Source organism: Pseudophryne corroboree, chromosome 11 (genome assembly GCF_028390025.1).
Source record: "Pseudophryne corroboree isolate aPseCor3 chromosome 11, aPseCor3.hap2, whole genome shotgun sequence".
In the NCBI taxonomy this organism is placed as follows: Eukaryota; Metazoa; Chordata; class Amphibia; order Anura; family Myobatrachidae; genus Pseudophryne; species Pseudophryne corroboree.
Genome location: NC_086454.1, coordinates 183210467 through 183235806, shown reverse-complemented (window position 1 = coordinate 183235806; position 25340 = coordinate 183210467). Strand labels below are relative to the sequence as shown.

Below are 25340 nucleotides of genomic sequence, written 5' to 3'. Positions count from 1 at the left end.
TCCTTTATAGCCACAATCATGTACTGAATACTCTTAACTAATCGTGGATGTAACGCAGCCTCAGTGAAATCGACCTCGGAATCAGAGTCCGTGTCGGTATCCGTATCCCCCACCTGAGTAAAAGGCCTCTTATGGGACCCGGATGGGGTCTGTACCTGAGATAAAGCCTCCTCCATGGACTTTTTCCACACCTGCGTCTGTGACTCAGACTTATCTAACCTCTTAGATAAAGAAGCTACATTGGAATTTATTGTATTAAGGAGTGCTAGTAAATCAGGAGTCGGCTGCGTCGACAGTGCTACATCTAGCCCCGCATCCCCACCTCCCATAACCTTCTCTGGTGAATAACATTCAGGCTCCGACATGTCGACACACAACACACACAGAACCGTCCCAGCAAGGTGACAGGCCCACAATGCAGCCCAGAAGAGGAGACAGAGGGAGTATGCCAGCTCACACCCCAGCGCCTGTATATTGGTACACGAATATATGTACCCAGCGCTGCCTTATTATCAAAAAGACTGGTACCCCACTGCGGCTCCCCTCTGGAGATGCCCCTTTTACTTGAAATCAGCGTGGAGGTCCCGGCAGCGTCTCTCCCTCCGTCTGGTGCAGGGAGAAAATGGCGCGTGTGAGCCGCGGACCGAAGCTCCGCCCCCTTCCAGGCGGCTTCGGCCCGCCAAATTCAAACTCATGTAAAATGCCGGCGGGGGTCTGTAAAAGGTGCCTCGGCACCCACAATCATATGCCGCCCTTACAAAACTACAGTAACATGCCTCCCAGAGCGCCCCCCCCCACCCAGCGCCTTGCACCCAGTGACAACCGTTGGTGATATGTGTGTGGGAGAATGGAGCACAGCGTTACCGCTGTGCTTTACCTTCCGTCACTGAAGTCTTCTGCCGTCCTGAAGTCTTCTGATCTTCTCATACTCACCCGACTTCTGCCTTCTGGCTTCTGTGAGGGGGTGACGGCGTGGCTCCGGGAACAAGCAGCTAGGCGCACCAAGTGATCGAACCCTCTGGAGCTAATGGTGTCCAGTAGCCGAGAAGCAGAGCCTTGAAACTCACAGAAGTAGGTCCTGCTTCTCTCCGCTCACTCCCACGCTGCAGGGAGCCTGTAGCCAGCAGGGCTCCCTGAAAATAAAAAAACCTAACAAAAGTCTTTTTCTAGAGAAACTCAGTAGAGCTCCCCCTAGTGTGCATCCAGTCACTCCTGGGCACAAAATCTAACTGAGGTCTGGAGGAGGGGCATAGTGGGAGGAGCCAGTTCACACCCAGTTTTAAGTCTTTTTAGTGTGCCCAAGCTCCTGCGGATCCCGTCTATACCCCATGGTCCTTTTGGAGTCCCCAGCATCCTCTAGGACGTAAGAGAAATGTATTTGAAAACATTTAATACAACTGTATATAAAAAATGTCTTACACATCCCTTTATGGCCTTATCTGTAAACTTTGATCAACAACTTGTAGCATTACTCCCCCACTCCACCCCAGTGACCATAGATACCTCTATATGCTCCTCCCCTCCTCCACCGCACTCTTAACCACTCCATCTCTAATTGTGTGCACACACGGTGAGATATTTTCATACGATTTTTACTATATAGTCAAAATCGTAAGAAAAGTTAGTGCAGATCGCAAGGTCAAAGTCACCTTGCGATGCCGATGCGCGGTCGGCATCGCAAGCCTACAGTAGATAGTCAAAATCGCACAGTCAGTATCGCAAGCACAGTCATTATGTGCTTGCGATGCCGACCTAGCCCCTATCGCACAGTGAGAATTGGGGTTAGCCCGAATCTCACTGTGTGTATGCACCTTTAACCTTATGCAAGGCGCAGCTGAGCTTTGAACCATGCAGCTCAGAGGGGACAGATCAGTACCCTCTGAACAGGCTGCAGCAGAGCAAGGGCTCTGCAGCACTTAGAGGGGCTGATGATCACACATCAGGCAGCTATAATTGCACAGATTATGATTTTGTGCTCAGAGAGAGGTTAACTTCCAATCATTTTGACATTTAGGGACGCACAAAGGACACGTGATGTTGGTGGGATCAGCAGGCCGCGAGATGGCCAGGGAAGGATATTGCCCTTTTTACTTTTCTATTTAATTGCTTACCTGGCATACATCATTACTCCCTCCCAATCTCCACTATGAGCCACGCAAGCTTCTTTTTTCAGTTGTGCCCTATTTCAATTAGAATGTGAGCTCTCTATTTAAGGTGCCCATTTATCATTTAATATTTGTGGGGTAACCACAAATATTTAGTATTCCCCAAATGTAGGACATGGAGATCACGGCAGATATATCCATTGCGATCCCTCCATTACTGCCAACAGCAGCAATCCCCATAGGTTTCTATGGTAGATGTGATGCTGCCATATTTACCAAAAGATTGGCCACCCGAAGCTATCACCATCTAAAGATGGCATTAGTCTGCTGTAGCCTTCGTGCTACAGATTGCATAATTAGCCTAGGATCCCCCGGAAACCCTCCCCAGAAATGGACAGTATCCGGTAGACAATAAAAAGGAGGACAGTCAATAGGTTGACTACTAATGATCAACATGCATAAGGGCAACATGGTCAAAAGGTCGAATCGTTTTCTTTACAATTTTTTTGTTTGTTTTTTACTTTTTTATCCAGATGGACTACGATTGCAAATAGCACACCTGCCCGAAGCATGGGGAGCCATGAGAGAAGACGTGGTACACCGATAGGGTTCCCGGTAGTTGGATAGAGTAAACAAAAAACACACACACACACACACACACACACACACACACACACACACACACACACAACTTCATGTCAACCTTTTCCTGTGTACACCATTCCCATGTCTTCCGCCCCTTATCCTGGTGAGCAAACCCAAATCCTGTTTTCTCTTAAGTCCGAGTGGATACTGGGAATCCATTTAGTACCATGGGGAAGTACCAAAGCTCCCAAACCGGGTGGGAGAGTGCCGAGGTTCCTGCAGAACTAATTGACCAAACTGGAGGTCCTCAGAGGTCAAAGTATCGAACTTGTAAAACTTTGCAAACGTGTTTGAACCTGACCAAGTAGCAGCTCGGCAGAGCTGTACAGCCGAGACACCCCGGGCAGCCAACCAAGAAGAACCCACCGACCTAGTAGAGTGGTCTTGTACAGATTTTGGAACCGGCAATCCTGCCGTGGAATAAGCATGCTGGATAGTGAGCCTAATCCAGCGTGCGATAGACTGCTTTGAAGCGGGACACCCAATTTTATTGGGATCATAGAGAACAAAAAGCGAGTCAGATTTTCTGTGACAAGCTGTTCTCTTTACATACACATTCAAAAACTTTTACTCACAGCCGGAACCACAATAGGTTGGTTGATGTGAAAAGCGGACACCACCTCAGGAAGAAATTGCTGACGAGTTCTGAGTTCAGCTCTGTCCTCATGGAAAATTAAGTAGAGACTCTTGAGAGACAACGCCCCTAGCTCCGACACACGTCTTGTTGAGGCCAAGGCCAACAGTCTCACGGTCTTCCACGTAAGGTACTTGACGTCAACCTCCTGTAACGGTTCAAACCAGTCCGATTGGAGGAACTGCAGCACCAAATTGAAATCCCAAAGTGCCGTGGGAAGCACAAAGGGAGGCTGGATGTGCAGTACACTTTTCAAGAACGTCTGGACCTCAGGGAGAGAAGCTTTTTCTGAAAGAAAATAGACAAGGCCGAAATCTGGACTTTAATAGAGCCGAAGCACAGGCCCACATCTACTCCTGACTGCAGAAAAAGCAGGAAACATCCCAGATGAAATTCCACCGCGAAATATTGTCTGCTCTCACACCAAGAGAAATACTTCATCCACATACGGTGGTAATGTTTTGACGTTACCCCCTTCCTGGCTTGGATCATAGTCGGGTTGACCTTGTCCGGAATCCCTCTCCTGGCTAGAATCAGCCGCTCAACTTCCATGCCGTTAAACGTAGCCGCAGTAAGTCCTGATAGACGAACGGGCCCTGTTACAGAAGATCTTCGCGAAGAGGTAGAGGCCACGGATGTTCTATCAGCATCTCGAGAAGATCCGTGTACCAGGCCCTTTGAGGCAAGTCCGGAGCAATGAGGATTGCTTGAACCTTTTCCCTTTTTATTCTTTTTAGAATTCTTGGGATCAGAGGAAGTGGAGGAAACATGTACACCATTTGTTAGACCCACGGAGTTGTCAGAGTGTCTACCGCCACTGCTTGTGGGTCTCTCAACATGGAACAATACCGCTTGAGCTTCTTGAGAGGCTATCATGTCGTTCTGTGGATATCCCCACCGACGGGACAACCACCAGAACACCTCCGGGTGGAGGACCCACTCCCCTGGGTGCAGGTCGTGTCTGCTGAGAAAATCTGCTTCCCAGTTGTCTATTCCTGGAATGAAGACTGCCGACAACGCCACAGCGTGTTTTTCCGCCCAGAGGAGAATTCTTGACACCTCTGACACTGCTGCTCTGCTTTTCGTTCCGCCCTGTCGGTTTATGTACATTACCATCGTTACATTGTCCGACTGGACTTGAATGGCCTGATTCCGAAGTAGAGTTGATGCCTGCAGAAGGGCGTTGTAGATTGCCCTGAGTTCCAAGATATTTATTGGAAGGACTTCCCGACTTGACCATATTCCTTGAAACTGCACCCCCTGGGTGACTGCTCCCCAACCTCTGAGGCTTGCGTCTGTGGTTAGCAGAATCCAATTCTGAATCTCAAACCTCCGACCCTTGACGAGGTGAGAAGTCTGTAGCCACCACAGAAGGGAGATCCTGGCCTTTGGAGACCGAAGAGATCTAGTGTTCACTCTAGGCTGTTTTAGCAGGGCGCCGCGCCCTGCCCGTTTTTTAGCAGGCAAAACCCGCCCTGCCCCTTTTGCGGCGCCCTGCTAGAACAGCCGCCCGCTTGCTGCCCTCCCAGTGTGTATAGATGCCGTGCGCATGCGCGCGGCATCCATTCACGCATTGGGAGAGGGCTGGGGTAAGCCCAGCACCGACGGAGGTGCTGGGCACGCCCCCAACAGTGACGTCGCCGGCCACAGACGCTCTCTATAGTAGCGTCTGTGGGCCGCACCGCCCCCTAAAATGACGTAGGCGTGGCCACGCCCCCTGATTTGGGTGGCCGCGCCCCCATTTCGGGCGCTTCGCCGCGCGCGGCACATGTGCCCTCGGAGTCCGGCGCCCTGCCCCTTTTCACTCCTAGAGTGAACACTAGGATCCTCTGGTGCATGTGAAGATGCGATCTGGACCATTTGACCAACAGATCCAGCTGGAAGGGCCTTGCATGAAACCTTCCGTACTGATGCGCCTTGTAAGAGGCCACCATTTTCCCCAGAAGGCGAATGCAGAGATGCCCAAACCATTGACTGGATTTCCATAGCCTTCTCCAAGGGCAGGAACACTCTCTGAGAGTCTGTGTCCAGTATCATTCCCAGGAAGGGCAGCCTCTGCGTCGGTTCCAGGTGAGATTTCGGCAAGTTCAGAATCCACCAGTGATCGAGGAGTAGTCTGGTTGAGAGGCCAATGCTGTCCAACAACCGCTCCCTGGACGGTGCCTTTATCAGAAAATCGTCCAGGTACGGAATTATGTTCACTCCGTTTGCGGAGCAGAAACAGAATCTCTGCCATCACCTTGGTGAACACTCTCAGTGCCGTGGAGAGACCAAATGGCAGGGCCTAGAACAGGTAGCGGCAATCCAAATCGTAGATAAGCCTGATGAGGCGGCCAGATCGGAATGTTAAGGTACGCATCCTTGATATCCAGAGACACTAGGAATACCCCCTCCTCCAGACCGGAGATCACCAGAGACTCCATCTTGAATTTGAACACTCGTAAGTACGGTTTCAACGACTTGAGGTTCAAAATCGGTCTTACCGAACCGTCCGGTTTCAGTACTATAAACAAACTGGAATAATATCCCTTGTTTTGCAGATGAAGTGGAACTGGAACATTGACCTGAGTCTGTACCAATTTTTGAATGGCATCCTGTAAGGTTATACTTGCTTCCTGTGAAACTGGTAAGCCTGATTTGAAGAATCTGTGAGGCGGGAGCTCCTAAAACTCCATTCTATAGCCCTGGGAAATAAGATCTATGACCCAGGGATCCTGGCAAGATGTTGTCCAGATGTGACTGAAAAATTTTAGTCAGGCTCCCACCTGCCAGTCCTCCAGGCATCGTGGGCCACCGTCATACTGAAGGCACTGAGGAAGCAGAGCTTGTGCTCTGTTCATGTGAACCAGTAGTTGCCGATTTTCGTGGTTTACCTCTAGCGCCTCTGGTGGCTGTAGAAGAACCTCTGGTTTTGCCCTGAAACTTGGCAGTCCGAAAGGACTGTAGATTAGGTGCTGAGTAGGCCTTCCCGGCTGGGGGAGCTGCAGAAGGAAGATACGTGGACTTACCCGTAGTAGCTTTGGAGATCCATTTGTCGAGTTCATCTCCAAATAATGCCTCTTATGTGAAGGGTAGGCCTTCCACGCCTTTCCTGGAGTCCAAGTCAGCAGTCCACTGGCGTAGCCATAAGCCTCTGCGTGCTGTCACTGCCATAGCAGTGGTGCGTGCATTAAGCAATCCTATTTCTTTTATGGCTTCCACCATGAAATTTGCAGTCCTGTATATGTTGCAGGAGTAGAATAATCTCCCCCTGAGGCAAGGTACCTAACCCCGCAATTAGGTTACCCGACCATTTGGCGATGGCCTTAGTAACCCACCCACATGCTATAGTGGGTCTCTGGGCCACCCCAGCAGCTGTATACAAAGATTTGAGTGTATTCTCAATTCTACGATCAGACGTGTCTTTTAGGGAAGCTGCACCCGGGACAGCCAGTACAATTTTCTGTGACAGCATGGATACTGATGCATCCACTATCGGTGGATTTTGCTATTTTTTCCTATCCTCAGGAGGAAAAAGGAAAAGATGATAGGAAACTTCAAATCCCTAAAACGTTGCTATCAGGATTAACCCACGGTTCTTCAAACAGGGTATTTAGGGGGTAATTCCAAGTTGATCGCAGCAGGATTTTTTTTAGCAATTGGGCAAAACCATGTGCACTGCAGGGGAGGCAGATATAACATGTGCAGAAAGAGTTAGATTTGGGTGGGTTATTTTGTTTCTGTGCAAGGTAAATACTGGCTGCTTTATTTTTACACTGCAAATTAGATTGCAGATTGAATACACCCCACCCAAATCTAACTCTCTCTGCACATGTTATATCTGCCTCCCCTGCAATGCACATGGTTTTACCCAATTGCTAAAAAAAATAAATAAGATTTTACTCACCGTTAAATCTATTTCTCGTAGTCCGTAGTGGATGCTGGGAACTCCGTAAGGACCATGGGGAATAGACGGGCTCCGCAGGAGACTGGGCACTCTAAGAAAGAATTAGTACTACTGGTGTGCACTGGCTCCTCCCTCTATGCCCCTCCTCCAGACCTCAGTTAAGGAAACTGTGCCCGGAAGAGCTGACATTACAAGGAAAGGATTTTGGAATCCAGGGTAAGACTCATACCAGCCACACCAATCACACCGTATAACTGGTGAGAACATACCCAGTTAACAGTATGAACAACAACAGAGCATCAAACAACAGATGCCAACATAACATAACCCTTTTATTAAGCAATAACTATATACACGTATTGCAGAAAGTCCGCACTACGGACTACGAGAAATAGATTTACCGGTGAGTAAAATCTTATTTTCTCTAACGTCCTAGTGGATGCTGGGGACTCCGTAAGGACCATGGGGATCATACCAAAGCTCCCAAACGGGCGGGAGAGTGCGGATGACTCTGCAGCACCGAATGGGCAAACACAAGGTCCTCCAGGGTATCAAACTTATTGAACTTTGCAAAGGTGTTTGAACCCGACCAAGTAGCTGCTCGGCAAAGTTGTAATGCCGAGACCCCTCGGGCAGCCGCCCAAAAAGAGCCCACTTTCCTTGTGGAATGGGCTTTCACTGATTTTGGATGCGGCAAACCAGCCGCAGAATGAGCCTGCTGAATCGTGTTACAGATCCAGCGAGCAATAGTCTGCTTTGAAGCAGGAGCACCCAGCTTGTTGGATGCATACAGGATAAACAGCGAGTCAGTTTTCCTGACTCCAGCCGTCCTGGCTACATAAATCTTCAAAGCCCTGACTACATCAAGCAACTTGGAATCCTCCAAGTCACGAGTAGCCGCAGGCACCACAATAGGTTGGTTCAAATGAAAAGATGACACCACCTTCGGCAGAAATTGCGGACAAGTCCGTAATTCTGCCCTGTCCATATGGAAAACCAGATAGGGGCTTTTACATGACAAAGCCGCCAATTCTGACACACACCTAGCCGAAGCTAAGGCCAATAGCATGACCACTTTCCACGTGAGATACTTTAGCTCCACGGTCTTAAGTGGCTCAAACCAGTGAGATTTCAGGAAACTCAACACCACGTTAAGATACCAAGGTGCCACTGGTGGCACAAAAGGGGGTTGAATATGCAGCACTCCCTTTACAAACGTCTGAACTTCAGGAAGCGAAGCCAGTTCCTTTTGAAAGAAAATGGATAGGGCCGAAATCTGGACCTTTATGGACCCTAATTTTAAGCCCATACTCACTCCTGACTGTAGGAAGTGCAGGAACCGGCCCAGCTGGAATTCCTCTGTAGGGGCCTTCCTGGCCTCACATCAAGCAACATATTTTCGCCATATACGGTGATAATGTTTTGCTATCACGTCCTTCCTAGCCTTTATCAGCGTAGGAATAACTTCATTCGTAATGCCTTTCTCCGCTAGGATCCATCGTTCAACCGCCATGCCGTCAAACGCAGCCGCGGTAAGTCTTGGAACAGACAGGGACCCTGTTGCAACAGATCCTGTCTGAGAGGCAGAGGCCATGGGTCCTCTGAGAGCATTTCTTGCAGTTCCGGGTACCAAGTCCTTCTTGGCCAATCCGGAACAATGAGTATTGTTCTCACTCCTCTTTTTCTTACGATTCTCAGCACCTTGGGTATGAGAGGAAGAGGAGGAAACACATAGACCGACTGTAACACCCACGGTGTTACTAGTGCGTCCACAGCTATCGCCTGAGGGTCTCTTGACCTGGCGCAATACCTTTGTAGCTTTTTGTTGAGGCGGGATGCCATCATCTCCACCTGTGGCAGTTCCCATCGATTTGTAATCTGTGTGAAGACTTCTTGATGAAGTCCCCACTCTCCCGGGTGGAGGTCGTGCCTGCTGAGGAAGTCTGCTTCCCAGTTGTCCACTCCCGGAATGAACACTGCTGATAGTGCTTGCACGCGATTCTCCGCCCAACGAAGAATCCTGGTGGCTTCCGCCATCGCTACCCTGCTTCTTGTGCCGCCCTGGCGGTTTACATGAGCCACTGCGGTGATGTTGTCTGACTGAATCAGCACCGGTTGGTTGCGAAGCAGAGGCTCCGCTTGACTCAGGGCGTTGTATATGGCCCTTAGTTCCAGGATATTGATGTGCAGACAAGCCTCCTGACTTGACCACAGCCCTTGGAAGTTTCTTCCCTGAGTGACTGCCCCCCATCCTCGGAGGCTTGCATCCGTGGTCACCAGGACCCAGTCCTGTATGCCGAACCTGCGGCCCTCGAGAAGGTGAGCACTCTGCAGCCACCACAGAAGAGACACCCTGGCCCTGGGGGATAGGGTGATCAGCCGATGCATCTGAAGATGCGATCCGAACCACTTGTCCAACTGATCCCACTGAAAGGTCCTCGCATGGAACCTGCCGAAGGGAATGGCTTCGTATGACGCCACCATCTTTCCCAGGACTCGCGTGCAGTGATGCACTGACACCTGTTTTGGTTTTAAGAGTTCTCTGACCAGAGTCAAGAGCTCCTGAGCCTTCTCCGCCGGGAGAAACACCTTTTTCTGGTCCGAGTCCAGAATCATGCCCAGGAAGGGCAGACGAGTCGTAGGGATCAGCTGCGACTTTGGAATGTTCAAAATCCAGCCGTGCTGTTGCAACACTTCCTGAGAGTGTGCTACGCTGATCAGCAACTGCTCTCTGGACCTCGCCTTTATGAGGAGATCGTCCAAGTATGGGATAACTGTGACACCCTGCTTTCGAAGGAGCACCATCATTTCCGCCATTACCTTGGTAAATATTCTTGGTGCCGTGGAGAGACCAAACGGCAACGTCTGGAATTTGTAATGACAGTCCTGTACCACAAATCTGAGGTACTCCTGATGAGGTGGATAAATGGGGACATGCAGGTAAGCATCCTTTATGTCCAGAGACACCATAAAATCCCCCTCTTCCAGGCTTGCAATGACCGCTGTGAGCGATTCCATCTTGAACTTGAACCTTTTCAGGTAAATGTTCAGGGATTTTAAATTCAATATGGGTGTGACCGAACCGTCCGGTTTCGGAACTACAAACATTGTGGAATAGTAACCCCTTCCCTGTTGAGGGAGGGGAACCTGTACCACCACCTGCTGGAGATATAATTTGTGAATTGCCGCTAACACTACTTCCCTTTCTATGGGGGAAGCAGGCAGGGCTGATTTTAGGTAACGGGCTGATTTTAGGTAACGGTGAGGGGGCATCACTTCGAATTCCAGCTTGTATCCCTGAGACACAATCTGTATAGCCCAGGGATCCACCTGTGAGCGAACCCACTGGTGGCTGAATTTTCGGAGACGCGCCCCCACCGCTCCCGGCTCCACCTGTGGAGCCCCAGCGTCATGCGGTGGATTTAGTGGAAGCCGGGGAGGACTTCTGTTCCTGGGAACTAGCTGTATGGTGCAGCTTCTTTCCTCTACCCCTGCCAAGAAAGGAAGCACCTCTGACTTTCTTGCCTTTTTGTGATCGAAAGGACTGCATTTGGTAATACGGTGCTTTCTTAGGCTGTGAGGGAATATATGGCAAAAAATTTGACTTCCCAGCTGTAGCTGTGGAAACTAGGTCCGAGAGACCGTCCCCAAACAATTCCTCACCCTTGTAGGGTAAAACCCTACAGCACTACACATCCAGGCCGACGCAATTGCCGGCCGCAGTATGGTACCTGAATGTGTATAAACAGACTTCAGGATACCTTCCTGCTTCCTATCCGCAGGATCCTTTAGGGAGGCCGTATCCTGTGACGGCAGGGCCACCTTCTTAGATAAGCGTGTCAGAGCTTTGTCTACCCTAGGGGAGGATTCCCAGCGGTTCCTGTCCGTTGGCGGGAAGGGGTACGCCATAAGTAACCTTTTGGAAATCAGCACTTTTCTATCAGGAGAATCCCAAGCTTTTTCACATAACTCATTTAACTCATGTGAAGGGGGAAAAGTCACCTCTTGCTTTTTCTCCCCAAACATATAAACCCTCGTCAGGGACAGGGTTTACCTCTGATATGTGCAATACATCCTTCATTGCTACAATCATGTAATGGATGGCTTTAGCCATTTTAGGCTGCAATTTTGCATCATCGCCATCGACACTGGAGTCAGAATCCGTGACGATATCTGTGTCAACAATATGATATAGTGGGCATGGGCTGAGACCCCGACTGTCCCAAGGCTTCAGCCTTATACAACCTTTTATACAAGGAGTTTACATTATCATTTAACACCTTCCACATATCCATCCAATCAGGTGTCGGCGCCGTCTGCGGGGACACCTCATTCATCTGCACCTGCTCTGCCTCCACATAGCCCTCCTCGTCAAACATGTCGACACAAGCGTACCAACACACCACACACACAGGGAATGCTCTATATGAGGACAGGACCCCCACAAGGCCTTTTGGAGAGACAGAGAGAGAGTATGCCAGCACACACCCCAGCGCTATATGACCCAGGAATCACACAGTAACTTGGTGTTTACCCAGTAGCTGCTGTATATAGGATTATTGCGCTAAATTTATGTGCCCCCCCTCTCTTTTTACCCTCTTTCTACCGTGAGTCTGCAGAAGAGAGCCTGGGGAGCTTCCTCTCAGCGGAGCTGTGGAGAGAAAATGGCGCTGGTGAGTGCTGAGGAAGAAGCCCCGCACCCTCAGCGGCGGGCTTCTGTCCCGCGATTTGGTATAAAAAATGGCGGGGGCTCATGCATATATACAGTGCCCAGCTGTATGTATGCTGCTTTTGCCAGGAGGTACTCAATTGCTGCCCAGGGCGCCCCCCCCTGCGCCCTGCACCCTATAGTGACCGGAGTGTGTGGGTTAGTGTGGGCGCAATGGCGCACAGCTGCAGTGCTGTGCGCTACCTCATGTGAAGACAGGAGTCTTCTGTCGCCGATTTTGACGTCTTCTTGCTTCATCCGCCGGCTTCTGTCTTCTGGCTCTGCGAGGGGGACGGCGGCGCGGCTCCGGGAACGGACGACCAAGGTTAAGTTCCGGTGTTCGAACCCTCTGGAGCTAATGGTGTCCAGTAGCCTAAGAAGCGCAACCTAGCCGCAGTTAGTAGGTTTGCTTCTCTCCCCTCAGTCCCACGTAGCAGAGAGTCTGTTGCCAGCAGAAGCTCTCTGAAAATAAAAAAACCTAACTAAAATACTTTCTTAATAGCAAGCTCAGGAGAGCTCACTAAAATGCACCCAGCTCCTTCCGGGCACAGATTCTAACTGAGGTCTGGAGGAGGGGCATAGAGGGAGGAGCCAGTGCACACCAGTAGTACTAATTCTTTCTTAGAGTGCCCAGTCTCCTGTGGAGCCCGTCTATTCCCCATGGTCCTTACGGAGTCCCCAGCATCCACTAGGATGTTAGAGAAATCCTGCTGCGATCAACTTGGAATTACCCCCTTAGTTCTTTTGACACAGGAAAAGTGACTGAGGATTTCATTTTTTTTTTTAAGTATTTTTTATTGAAAATTTTCACAAAATACAATACAAAAAAAACTCTGCTAACAATAACATGAATTGCCATCAATAAACAATCACATTGAAAAAAAAACAAATCTGCATATGTGCCGTATTGTATGTTATCATCTCGTTGGGTGTAGTATGGTATGCCGGCGGCCGGGCTCCCGGCGACCAGCATACCGGCGCCGGGAGCACGGCCGCCGGCATACAGACAGTGTGACGAGCGCAAATGAGCCCCTTGCGGGCTCGCTGCGCTCGCCACGCTGCGGGCACGGTGCACGCTATTTTATTCTCCCTCCAGGGGGGTCGTGGACCCCCACGAGGGAGAATATATGTCGGTATGCCGGGTGTCGGGATTCCGGCGCCGGTATACTGTGTGCCGGGATCCCGACATTCGGCATACTGAAGACCACCCCATCTCGTTGCCTGCATGTTGGGAGGACGTATAGTAACAAATATGCTATTCATCAATTATCCACATAGACCAAAGTATAATAAACCAAGAGTCATAAAACAAGCCGTGTACTAGAAAGCCAGCCAGTATTACAGTCGATACATCCAGCCCTCTCTTACCATCAGGAAGCTGCGGTAGCCCCCCTCTCCCTGCCCAGTCTTGATTAACACCACCTTTCATGAAACCTGGACATAGAGTTACGTGCCTTAAAACATATGCCTTTCACGTCGTACCACATCATTAACCAATGCTCTCCACTTGTGCACATCAGGGGAGTCCGTTGAGAACCAGACTCTCGCTATTATCACTTTATCCAGTGTAGTGAGACACAGGACATATTTATATATTATCAAAGAGTGCGTCTCTTCAAGATCTAATCCAAATAGACAGAGTTTCGAAATTAGATCAGGAAGGGAAGGGGTTGTCAACAGCACATCCTCCCAAACTTTTTCCCAAAAGGAATAGACTAATAGACAATCCCATACCATGTGCCAGAAGCCAGCATTCTCAGCTTGGCTTTTAGGACAAAGAGAAACAGCTCTAAGCCCAGCTCGCTGCAGGGATACAGGTGTAAACTCTATGCAGCACATAAAAAAAACACTTGCTGGTATCTAATACAGGAAGTGGTATACTTGATGGATCTAAGAATTTGGATCCAGTGCTTATTAGAGAGGAGTCTGAGGATTTATTTTTTATATTAAAATAAGTCTCCTCTGTTACCTTATCAGGGATATGCAGAACTTCTCTGATAGCTTGTATGAGAGACTCTATTACTTGTGACAGTAGCCTCCCCTATCTCTGAGTCCACCTCCCCCTCCTCCATGTCTGACCCATCATCATCAGAGTCAGACTGCAGGATATGAGCCAAAGGACGTTTCTGCGGACAAATGGCAGGGGACTGAGACGCTGGTTTGGGTACTGAGTCTCTGTTCATAAACTCAGTCATCGATTGTCTTAAATATTGCGTGTTTCTCATTGCGGGACAATTCAAAAGAGATATTGGAAATCATTTCCCTAATGGAATCCAGCCAAGCTGGCTCTGCCCCGCTAGCCTGGGAGGGTACACTGCACTGAGTACACTGGAGTGAACCCCCTGGAGAAGAAGAACACTGTGCCTTACATGAAACACACTCTTTGTCTGACATACTGTGAAAGTGACAGCACACACAGGAAAAGGTGAAATACACAATTAACCCACAAAGAGCCCTTCAAGAGAGACCCTGAGATAGCCTGGAGACAGCACACAGCGCCCTTACTGCTATTGCCAAGCTTAGCCAGGTCGCAGACTGAGTGCCCAGATTGGGGACTTAGTACACTAGTAAGCCCCCCCCCCCTGCTATGACCCCCTGGTACCGCTGAGGTAATCTGGAGTCTCTCCGGATGAGCTGCGCATCCCTGTCAGTCAGCGTCTTTTTCCACTGCAGAGCTGGTGAGCTGCTGGATCCGCTCATAGTGAATACCTGCCCCGTCAATGGCGCGTGGTCTTCCTGCTTTTTTATACTGGCTGAGGTAATTTTAGTGCTTAAAATAGAGTCAGTCGCCTTTTATGTCTGTAATGCCAGTCTGGGTACTGTGTACACCTGTAGTGTACTTACACTCAGTTCGCTCCCTCAGAAGCGGTGCGCCTGCACTGTGTACCGAGTTTGAAGACTCCACCGCCCCCGTAGAAGCCGTGCGTCTCTGTATCCTTGTGCCGCCATAATGGCCGGGAACTCGCTAACCGGGACGCCGACTTAGTACTCACCACTCTTCTATCTTCTGGCTCTGTTAGGGGTGGAGGCGTGCTGCGGGAATGTATGCTTGCCATGGAGGGGCATGCGAATAGAACACTAGCTCCTGAGGGAACTGTCAGCTGGAAACGGGTCCTTTAACACTTCAAGAGGTTGGGCCGCCCCCTGGGCCACCCCCCCAAAGTCACACGGAGCAGGCAGGCCGCCTGAAAATAACAAACAGATAAAATAAATGCAGAAAACTCTTCAGGAGCTTCCATGCGACGTGACCGGCTCCTCCCGGCACATTTTCTAAACTGAGTCTGGTAGGAGGGGCATAGAGGGAGAAGCCAGCGCACACTATCAAACTCTTGAAGTGCCCAAGGCTGCTAGTGGTCTATACCCCATGGTACTAAATGGATTCCCAGTATCCTCTAGGACTTAAGAGAAATTTACTTTTCTGGCTCACATTGATAAGGTTTCAAAGGAAAGAAAAAGGAGGGGCTAGGGACTGCTATGAGCAGACACAAACAGCCAATCAGCACCTTTTTCTGAAACTCGAGTTGCATATCCCGAGTCAGAGGCTTGCACATTGCACAGCGACTTGGGTCCTACCAGGGTTTAACAAGGTTGAAATGCTGGGTTGCTCACTTTGGCGCTTTCACACTGCAACTCGACCCAGCAACAATCCAGTAATAACCCGGGTAATTCTGGTGATGTGAAAGGGGTATCAGAGACACCTGGGCCATCCATTAATATTATCATGTCTTTATACAGTAATTCTTTGTAGGCAGATGCTGGAGTTTACGTGGGTAAGTCATTTATGTTAAATATAGCATTTTACAGCTGTATTTTTGTTTGACTTTTTTTATGGTAGATATTAACTAAACTCCATGTAGCACCATCCAGGGTTTTTATCTAGCAGATATTAATTATTAGGACTTCTTTGTGCAAACAGCCATAACTTAATGTCTCATGTGCCTTACAGTGCCAGGCACTATAATATCATCCCGCTGTATTTTGTGGCAGTGCTTCTAGTAGCGGGTTATACTGTACCTACCATTAGATCTTTGCTACACAGAGCTGTGCTTTATTATTAAATTGAGATTTCCACAGGGCACGAAGGAAGGGCTCCAAAATCACTCAGGCTCCCCTGCCTGCTTATAGTGTGACAGTATCACCACACTGACAGCCTAGCTTATATTCTTGCATGTAACCTCACGCTGATCATCCTTTTAGTACATCCCCTCACGCTGTTGCCACTCACAATACAATACTATTTATATATTTATGTAAAAAACACCTCACCTATTGGGACCCTCAGTCATTAGTGAGATAGTGTGTAAACACTGACGACACACATCACATGCCAAAATATTGAAACAAAGTAACCACTTACTCAGTACCACATACACTGTATGTTATCTCACTGCAGCGCCAACTCTCACCTTCCTGACGAAGCCATCGTGGGTCTCCGGGCACGGCAGCAGCTGACCACCGGCCGGCCCGTCTTTCTGACAGCAGCAGTGGCCCCGCCCAGCCCGGAAGTGTCACTACGCTAAGCTCGCTCCCTCTCTGCTGGGCGGGAACGTGCATTGGCGGGTGCAGGTGTGAAGCGCCCTGTACTGTGTGTGACTGTGATTCCCTGGGGAGAAAGGGCGGGAGCTAACTTGAATGGGAAGAAGTTGGGAACTACATTACTGTGCAGTGCACGGGAAAGAGTGATGCTGCGGCTGACCTGCTGTACAGGGTGGATGCAAAGGTTAGTTCTATAACTGTACTGCTGGCGTAGCTCCTCCCCACTGTGTCGTGGCTCCTCCCCCTGACGGAAAAGGTCCCTTAGGCCACTTGGATCTAGCCTCAACCGTGGATGCAAATGTCGCTGCGTCTGCGATTTTGCACGCAGCATGTTGTGGGATGCGTCTTGTGTAGAAAGATGCCCACTGCTGGCTCTTATAGGGCCTAATTCTGAGTTGATCGCAGCAGCAAATTTGTTAGCAGTTGGGCAAAACCATGTGCACTGCGGAGGGGACAGATATAACGGGGATTCGGTGAAAGCCGGACCGGACCAAGTTCCGGAACGCCGGACGAGACCCGCTCGCTGGAGCGACCCCTGTCGCTGAGGAGCTTTGTAGGCGCGTGTCCGTGCGGGGGGCGTGTACCTAACAGGCAGTCAGCGGGGAGAAGGGGAGCGAGAGCTTAGAGCCGGCTTCCCTCACGAAGCTGCGGCTGCTGCTCCCGTGAGACTGTCAGCCCTGCACACACAGCGGACGGGCGGACGGGTCCGTGCGCTGCTGTGTGCGGGGAGACATAACAGCCTCCTGCCCCGCTGCTGCTGTGCCCGCACAGAGGGAGGGGGGAGCAGCACAGGGAGATGCTGGTGCTGTGCTGCATACATATATACAGGGGGGAGGGGGGGGCATGTATACAATAAGGCATTGTATATAATAAATAATGAATTGCCAGTTGAAGGTGTGGGAGGGGGCCACACAGGCACATATATATATTTTTTACTTCAATTATAGCTGCACAGGGGTCACCTGGATGAGGCTCCTGCTGTCCGCCCTCCTTGTGCAGCTACGTCTGATCATTGGCCCTTACTCAGAGATGGACACAGCCGCTGCGTTCGCATGCAGCAGCTGCGGCCATAGGGTCAGCGCACGCCTGGCGGCCATAATGCGCGTGGGAGACTTTTCATCATGCGATTGCATCCCAGAAGGATGCGATTACTAGGTGATTGACAGGCGAAGGACGGCAACACAGAATTGAAGGAGAGGACATCGGGAAACGCAGGTGTGTCATGGACGTTTTGGGGGCAAGTCTATGATGTCGCCTGCATTTCCTGCATATGGAAACATGGCGGTTGTGCCAGGCTGCGCAAGCAGAGGTCAATCTCTAATTGTTGTGTTCACAATTGAATTGCGAACGCATCGCAGTTTGGCACCACACATGCTGGACGGCCACCGTCATGTGAGTCTATGGTCGCAGATTTTACTGCGAGTGAAACATTTCTGCAAACAACTCTGAATAGCCCCCACAGCAAATAGAAGTGTAATAAGGGTGGGGCGACCGGTGTATGTGCCGGGGGAGTCAGTCGGCAGGCTTGCTTATATGGTCGGAGCTGGGCGCCGGCCACATAGTCCCCTCTGCATGTCCCACATTCCAGCCAGTGGCGGATTGCCGTTGCCCTGGCAGAAATATGCACTCAGATAGCAGCGTCGGTACCTGGCCTCCGGCAGCGTCGCACATCTGCTGTAATGAAGACGCAATGCTGCCGGACAAAAGAGCCAGGAGAAGGCAGAAGGCTTCAATATTTTGAGAGATCGAGGCAAGTGGTCCGTGGCAGGGGAAAAGGGGTTGGCACTGTAACCAAAAAACACAGACAGGAGAGGAGAAGATGATTAAAAAAAACAGAAAAGTGGGAGCACTTTCCGGTTGCCGGAATAGGGCAAGGACCACTGTAGATGGCCGTTCCGGGTGCTTGAAGTAGGTGCATAAAACTCAGACCGCATTACACAGCCATTCCGGGTGCCGGACCAGGCAGCAGATCACAGTAGATAGCATTCCGTGTGCCGGAACGGGGCGCAGTCCACCTTATAGTGCTGTTCCCAGTGCCTGAATGGAGTGTAGAACACCCAGTCAACCTTAGATACCTGTTCCAGGTGCCGGAATGGAGTACAGAACGCTCAGACAACCTTAGATAGCTATTCCGGGAGATGGAATGGAACGCAGGCCACCTTAGATAGTCGTTACAGCTGCCATAATAGTACACAGACCAGCTTAGATACCTGTTCCTGGTAACGGAACGGGGTGCAGAACACTCAAACAACCTTAGAGAGCCATTCAGTGTGCCGGAATGGTGTACAGAACACCCAAATAACCTTAGATAGCTGTTTTGGGTGCCGGAAAAGGACACGGGCCACCTTAGATGCACGTTCCGGGTGCCGGAATGGTGTGCAGAACACCCAAATAACTTTAGATAGCTGTTCCGGGTGCCGAAACGGGGTGCAGAACACTTAGACAACCTTAAATAGCTAATCCGGGAGATGGAATGGAATGCAGACCACTTTAGAAAGTCGTTTCGAGTGCCGGAGCAGGATGCAGGCAATCTTCGATACCGGTTCCCGGTGCTGGAATGGTTTGCAGAACAACCAAATAACCTTAGATAGTTGTCTCAGGTGCTGGAACACGATGCAGACCACTATAGATAGCTGTTTCATGTGCCGGAATGGTGTGCAGGACACCCAGACAACCTTAGATAGCTGTTCAGGGTGTCAGAATAGAGCGCAGACCACCTTAGATACCTGTTCCGGGTGCCGACACAGGACTCAAACCATCATAGACAACCGTTCCGGGTGCTGGAACAGGATGCAGACCACCTTAGATAGCTGTTTCATGTGCCGGAATGGTGTGCAGGACACCAAGACAACCTTATATAGCTGTTCAGGGTGCCGAGATAGGGCTCAGACCACCTTAGATCCCTGTTCCGGGTGCCGGAACAGGGCTCAAACCATCAGAGTCAACCATTCCAGGTGCCGGAACAGGATGCAGACCACATTAGCTAGCCGTTTTATGTGCCAAAATGGTGTGCAGGACACCCAGACAACCTTAGATAGCTGTTCAGGGTGCCAGAATAGGGGGCAGACCACCAGAGACTCCTGTTCCAGGTGCCGGAACAGGGTGCAGACCAGCTTATACAACCGTTCCGGGTGCCGGAACAGGATGCACACCACATTAGATTGCTGTTTCATGTGCCGAAATGGTGTGCAGGACACCCAGACAACCTTAGATAGCTGTTCAGGGTGACGTAAAAGGCCGCAGACCACCTTAGATACCTGTTCCGGGTGCCGGAACAGGGCTCAAATCATCTTAGACAACCGGTCCGGGTGCCGGAACAGGATGCAGACCATCTTAGATAGCAGTTTCATGTGCCGGAATGGTGTACAGAACACCCAGACAACCTTAGATAGCTGTTCCGGTTGCCGGAATAGGGCGCAGACCACCTTAGATACCTGTTCCGGGTGCCGGAACAGGGCTTAAACCATCTTAGACAACCAGTCCGGGTGCCGGAACAGGATGCAGACCATCTTAGATAGCGGTTTCAGGTGCCGGAATAGTGTACAGAACACCCAGACAACCTTAGATAGCTGTTCAGGGTGCCGGAATAGGGTGCAGAACACCTTAGATACCTGTTCCGGGTGCCGGAACACGGCTCAAACCATCTTAGACAACCGGTCCAGGTGCCGGAACAGGATGCAGACCATCTTAGATAGCGGTTTCATGTGCCGGAATGGTGTACAGAACACCCAGACAACCTTAGATAGCTGTTCCGGTTGCCGGAATAGGGCGCAGACCACCTTAGATACCTGATCCGGGTGCCGGAACAGGGCTCAAACCATCTTAGACAACCGGTCCGGGTGCCGGAACAGGATGCAGACCATCTTAGATAGTGGTTTCATGTGCCGGAATGGTGTACAGAACACCCAGACAACCTTAGATAGCTGTTCCGGTTGCCGGAATAGGGCGCAGACCACCTTAGATACCTGATCCGGGTGCCGGAACAGGGCTCAAACCATCTTAGACAACCGATCCGGGTGCCAGAACAGGATGCAGACCATCTTAGATAGCGGTTCCATGTGCCGGAATGGTGTACAGAACACCCAGACAACCTTAGATAGCTGTTCCGGTTGCCGGAATAGGCCGCAGACCACCTAAGATACCTGTTCCGGGTGCCGGAACAGGGCTCAAACCATCTTAGACAACCGGTCCGGGTGCCGGAACAGTAGGCAGACCATTTTAGATAGCTGTTTCATGTGCCGGAATGGTGTGCAGGACACCAAGACAACCTTAGATAGCTGTTCCGGTTGCCGGAATAGGGCGCAGACCACCTTAGATACCTGTTCCGGGTGCCGGAACAGGGCTAAAACCATCTTAGACAACCGGTCCGGGTGCCGGAACAGGATGCAGACCATCTTAGATAGCGGTTTCAGGTGCCGGAATAGTGTACAGAACACCCAGACAACCTTAGATAGCTGTTCAGGGTGCCGGAATAGGGTGCAGAACACCTTAGATACCTGTTCCGGGTGCCGGAACAGGGCTCAAACCATCTTAGACAACCGGTCCGGGTGCCGGAACAGGAGGCAGACCATTTCAGATAGCGGTTTCATGTGCCGGAATGGTGTGCAGGACACCAAGACAACCTTAGATAGCTGTTCCGGTTGCCGGAATAGGGCGCAGACCACCTTAGATACCTGTTCCGGGTGCCGGAACAGGGCTCAAACCATCTTAGACAACCGATCCGGGTGCCAGAACAGGGTGCAGACCATCTTAGATAGCGGTTTCATGTGCCGGAATGGTGTACAGAACACCCGGACAACCTTAGATAGCTGTTCCGGTTGCCGGAATAGGCCGCAGACCACCTTAGATACCTGTTCCGGGTGCCGGAACAGGGCTCAAACCATCTTAGACAACCGGTCCGGGTGCCGGAACAGTAGGCAGACCATTTTAGATAGCTGTTTCATGTGCCGGAATGGTGTGCAGGACACCCAGACAACCTTAGATAGCTGTTCCGGTTGCCGGAATAGGGCGCAGACCACCTTAGATACCTGATCCGGGTGCCGGTACAGGGCTCAAACCATCTTAGACAACCGGTCCGGGTGCCGGAACAGAATGCAGACCATCTTAGATAGCGGTTTCATGTGCCGGAATGGTGTACAGAACACCCAGACAACCTTAGATAGCTGTTCCGGTTGCCGGAATAGGGCGCAGACCACCATAGATACCTGATCCGGGTGCCGGTACAGGGCTCAAACCATCTTAGACAACCGGTCCGGGTGCCGGAACAGAATGCAGACCATCTTAGATAGCGGTTTCATGTGCCGGAATGGTGTACAGAACACCCAGACAACCTTAGATAGCTGTTCCGGTTGCCGGAATAGGGCGCAGACCACCTTAGATACCTGTTCCGGGTGCCGGAACAGGGCTCAAACCATCTTAGACAACTGATCCGGGTGCCAGAACAGGATGCAGACCATCTTAGATAGCGGTTTCATGTGCCGGAATGGTGTACAGAACACCCAGACAACCTTAGATAGCTGTTCCGGTTGCCGGAATAGGCCGCAGACCACCTTAGATACCTGTTCTGGGTGCCGGAACAGGGTTCAAACCATCTTAGACAACCAGTCCGGGTGCCGGAACAGGAGGCAGACCATTTCAGATAGCTGTTTCATGTGCCGGAATGGTGTGCAGGACACCAAGACAACCTTAGATAGCTGTTCCGGTTGCCGGAATAGGGCGCAGACCACCTTAGATACCTGTTCCGGGTGCCGGAACAGGGCTCAAACCATCTTAGACAACCGGTCCGGGTGCCGGAACAGGATGCAGACCATCTTAGATAGCGGTTTCAGGTGCCGGAATAGTGTACAGAACACCCAGACAACCTTAGATAGCTGTTCAGGGTGCCGGAATAGGGTGCAGAACACCTTAGATACCTGTTCCGGGTGCCGGAACAGGGCTCAAACCTTCTTAGACAACCGGTCCGGGTGCCGGAACAGGATGCAGACCATCTTAGATAGCGGTTTCATGTGCCGGAATGGTGTACAGAACACCCAGACAACCTTAGATAGCTGTTCTGGTTGCCGGAATAGGGCGCAGACCACCTTAGATACCTGTTCCGGGTGCTGGAACAGGGCTCAAACCATCTTAGACAACCGGTCCGGGTGCCGGAACAGGATGCAGACCATCTTAGATAGCGGTTTCATGTGCCGGAATGGTGTACAGAACACCCAGACAACCTTAGATAGCTGTTCAGGGTGCCGGAATAGGGTGCAGAACACCTTAGATACCTGTGCCGGAACAGGGCTCAAACCTTCTTAGACAACCGGTCCGGGTGCCGGAACAGGATGCAGACCATCTTAGATAGCGGTTTCATGTGCCGGAATGGTGTACAGAACACCCAGACAACCTTAGATAGCTGTTCTGGTTGCCGGAATAGGGCGCAGACCACCTTAGATACCTGTTCCGGGTGCTGGAACAGGGCTCAAACCATCTTAGACAACCGGACCGGGTGCCGGAACAGGATGCAGACCATCTTAGATAGCGGTTTCATGTGCCGGAATGGTGTACAGAACACCCAGACAACCTTAGATAGCTGTTCCGGTTGCCGGAATAGGGCGCAGACCACCTTAGATACCTGTTCCGGGTGCCGGAACAGGGCTAAAACCATCTTAGACAACCGGTCCGGGTGCCGGAACAGGATGCAGACCATCTTAGATAGCGGTTTCAGGTGCCGGAATAGTGTACAGAACACCCAGACAACCTTAGATAGCTGTTCAGGGTGCCGGAATAGGGTGCAGAACACCTTAGATACCTGTTCCGGGTGCCGGAACAGGGCTCAAACCATCTTAGACAACCGGTCCGGGTGCCGGAACAGGAGGCAGACCATTTCAGATAGCGGTTTCATGTGCCGGAATGGTGTGCAGGACACCAAGACAACCTTAGATAGCTGTTCCGGTTGCCGGAATAGGGCGCAGACCACCTTAGATACCTGTTCCGGGTGCCGGAACAGGGCTCAAACCATCTTAGACAACCGATCCGGGTGCCAGAACAGGGTGCAGACCATCTTAGATAGCGGTTTCATGTGCCGGAATGGTGTACAGAACACCCGGACAACCTTAGATAGCTGTTCCGGTTGCCGGAATAGGCCGCAGACCACCTTAGATACCTGTTCCGGGTGCCGGAACAGGGCTCAAACCATCTTAGACAACCGGTCCGGGTGCCGGAACAGTAGGCAGACCATTTTAGATAGCTGTTTCATGTGCCGGAATGGTGTGCAGGACACCCAGACAACCTTAGATAGCTGTTCCGGTTGCCGGAATAGGGCGCAGACCACCTTAGATACCTGATCCGGGTGCCGGTACAGGGCTCAAACCATCTTAGACAACCGGTCCGGGTGCCGGAACAGAATGCAGACCATCTTAGATAGCGGTTTCATGTGCCGGAATGGTGTACAGAACACCCAGACAACCTTAGATAGCTGTTCCGGTTGCCGGAATAGGGCGCAGACCACCATAGATACCTGATCCGGGTGCCGGTACAGGGCTCAAACCATCTTAGACAACCGGTCCGGGTGCCGGAACAGAATGCAGACCATCTTAGATAGCGGTTTCATGTGCCGGAATGGTGTACAGAACACCCAGACAACCTTAGATAGCTGTTCCGGTTGCCGGAATAGGGCGCAGACCACCTTAGATACCTGTTCCGGGTGCCGGAACAGGGCTCAAACCATCTTAGACAACCGGTCCGGGTGCCGGAACAGGATGCAGACCATCTTAGATAGCGGTTTCAGGTGCCGGAATAGTGTACAGAACACCCAGACAACCTTAGATAGCTGTTCAGGGTGCCGGAATAGGGTGCAGAACACCTTAGATACCTGTTCCGGGTGCCGGAACAGGGCTCAAACTATCTTAGACAACCGGTCCGGGTGCCGGAACAGGAGGCAGACCATTTCAGATAGCGGTTTCATGTGCCGGAATGGTGTGCAGGACACCAAGACAACCTTAGATAGCTGTTCCGGTTGCCGGAATAGGGCGCAGACCACCTTAGATACCTGTTCCGGGTGCCGGAACAGGGCTCAAACCATCTTAGACAACTGATCCGGGTGCCAGAACAGGATGCAGACCATCTTAGATAGCGGTTTCATGTGCCGGAATGGTGTACAGAACACCCAGACAACCTTAGATAGCTGTTCCGGTTGCCGGAATAGGCCGCAGACCACCTTAGATACCTGTTCTGGGTGCCGGAACAGGGCTCAAACCATCTTAGACAACCAGTCCGGGTGCCGGAACAGGAGGCAGACCATTTCAGATAGCTGTTTCATGTGCCGGAATGGTGTGCAGGACACCAAGACAACCTTAGATAGCTGTTCCGGTTGCCGGAATAGGGCGCAGACCACCTTAGATACCTGTTCCGGGTGCCGGAACAGGGCTCAAACCATCTTAGACAACCGGTCCGGGTGCCGGAACAGGATGCAGACCATCTTAGATAGCGGTTTCAGGTGCCGGAATAGTGTACAGAACACCCAGACAACCTTAGATAGCTGTTCAGGGTGCCGGAATAGGGTGCAGAACACCTTAGATACCTGTTCCGGGTGCCGGAACAGGGCTCAAACCTTCTTAGACAACCGGTCCGGGTGCCGGAACAGGATGCAGACCATCTTAGATAGCGGTTTCATGTGCCGGAATGGTGTACAGAACACCCAGACAACCTTAGATAGCTGTTCTGGTTGCCGGAATAGGGCGCAGACCACCTTAGATACCTGTTCCGGGTGCTGGAACAGGGCTCAAACCATCTTAGACAACCGGTCCGGGTGCCGGAACAGGATGCAGACCATCTTAGATAGCGGTT

General features: G+C 51.0%; 1 protein-coding gene across 2 annotated transcripts in view; it reads right to left on the bottom strand.

Annotated features, from left to right (window-relative positions):
• The window catches only part of ZDHHC24 (zinc finger DHHC-type containing 24), a 31401-nt gene extending 14738 nt beyond the window's left edge, over nucleotides 1–16663 (bottom strand). Inside the window, exon 1 of one of the 2 annotated variants that reach the window (XM_063945142.1) lies at nucleotides 16336–16663. In XM_063945142.1, coding sequence (XP_063801212.1) covers nucleotides 16336–16532 — 197 coding nt within the window. In that variant the 5' untranslated portion in view covers nucleotides 16533–16663. The remainder of the gene's footprint in view (nucleotides 1–16335) is intronic. The other variant, XM_063945143.1, reaches the window with a different exon arrangement.
• Between the last annotated feature and the right edge of the window lie 8677 nt (nucleotides 16664–25340).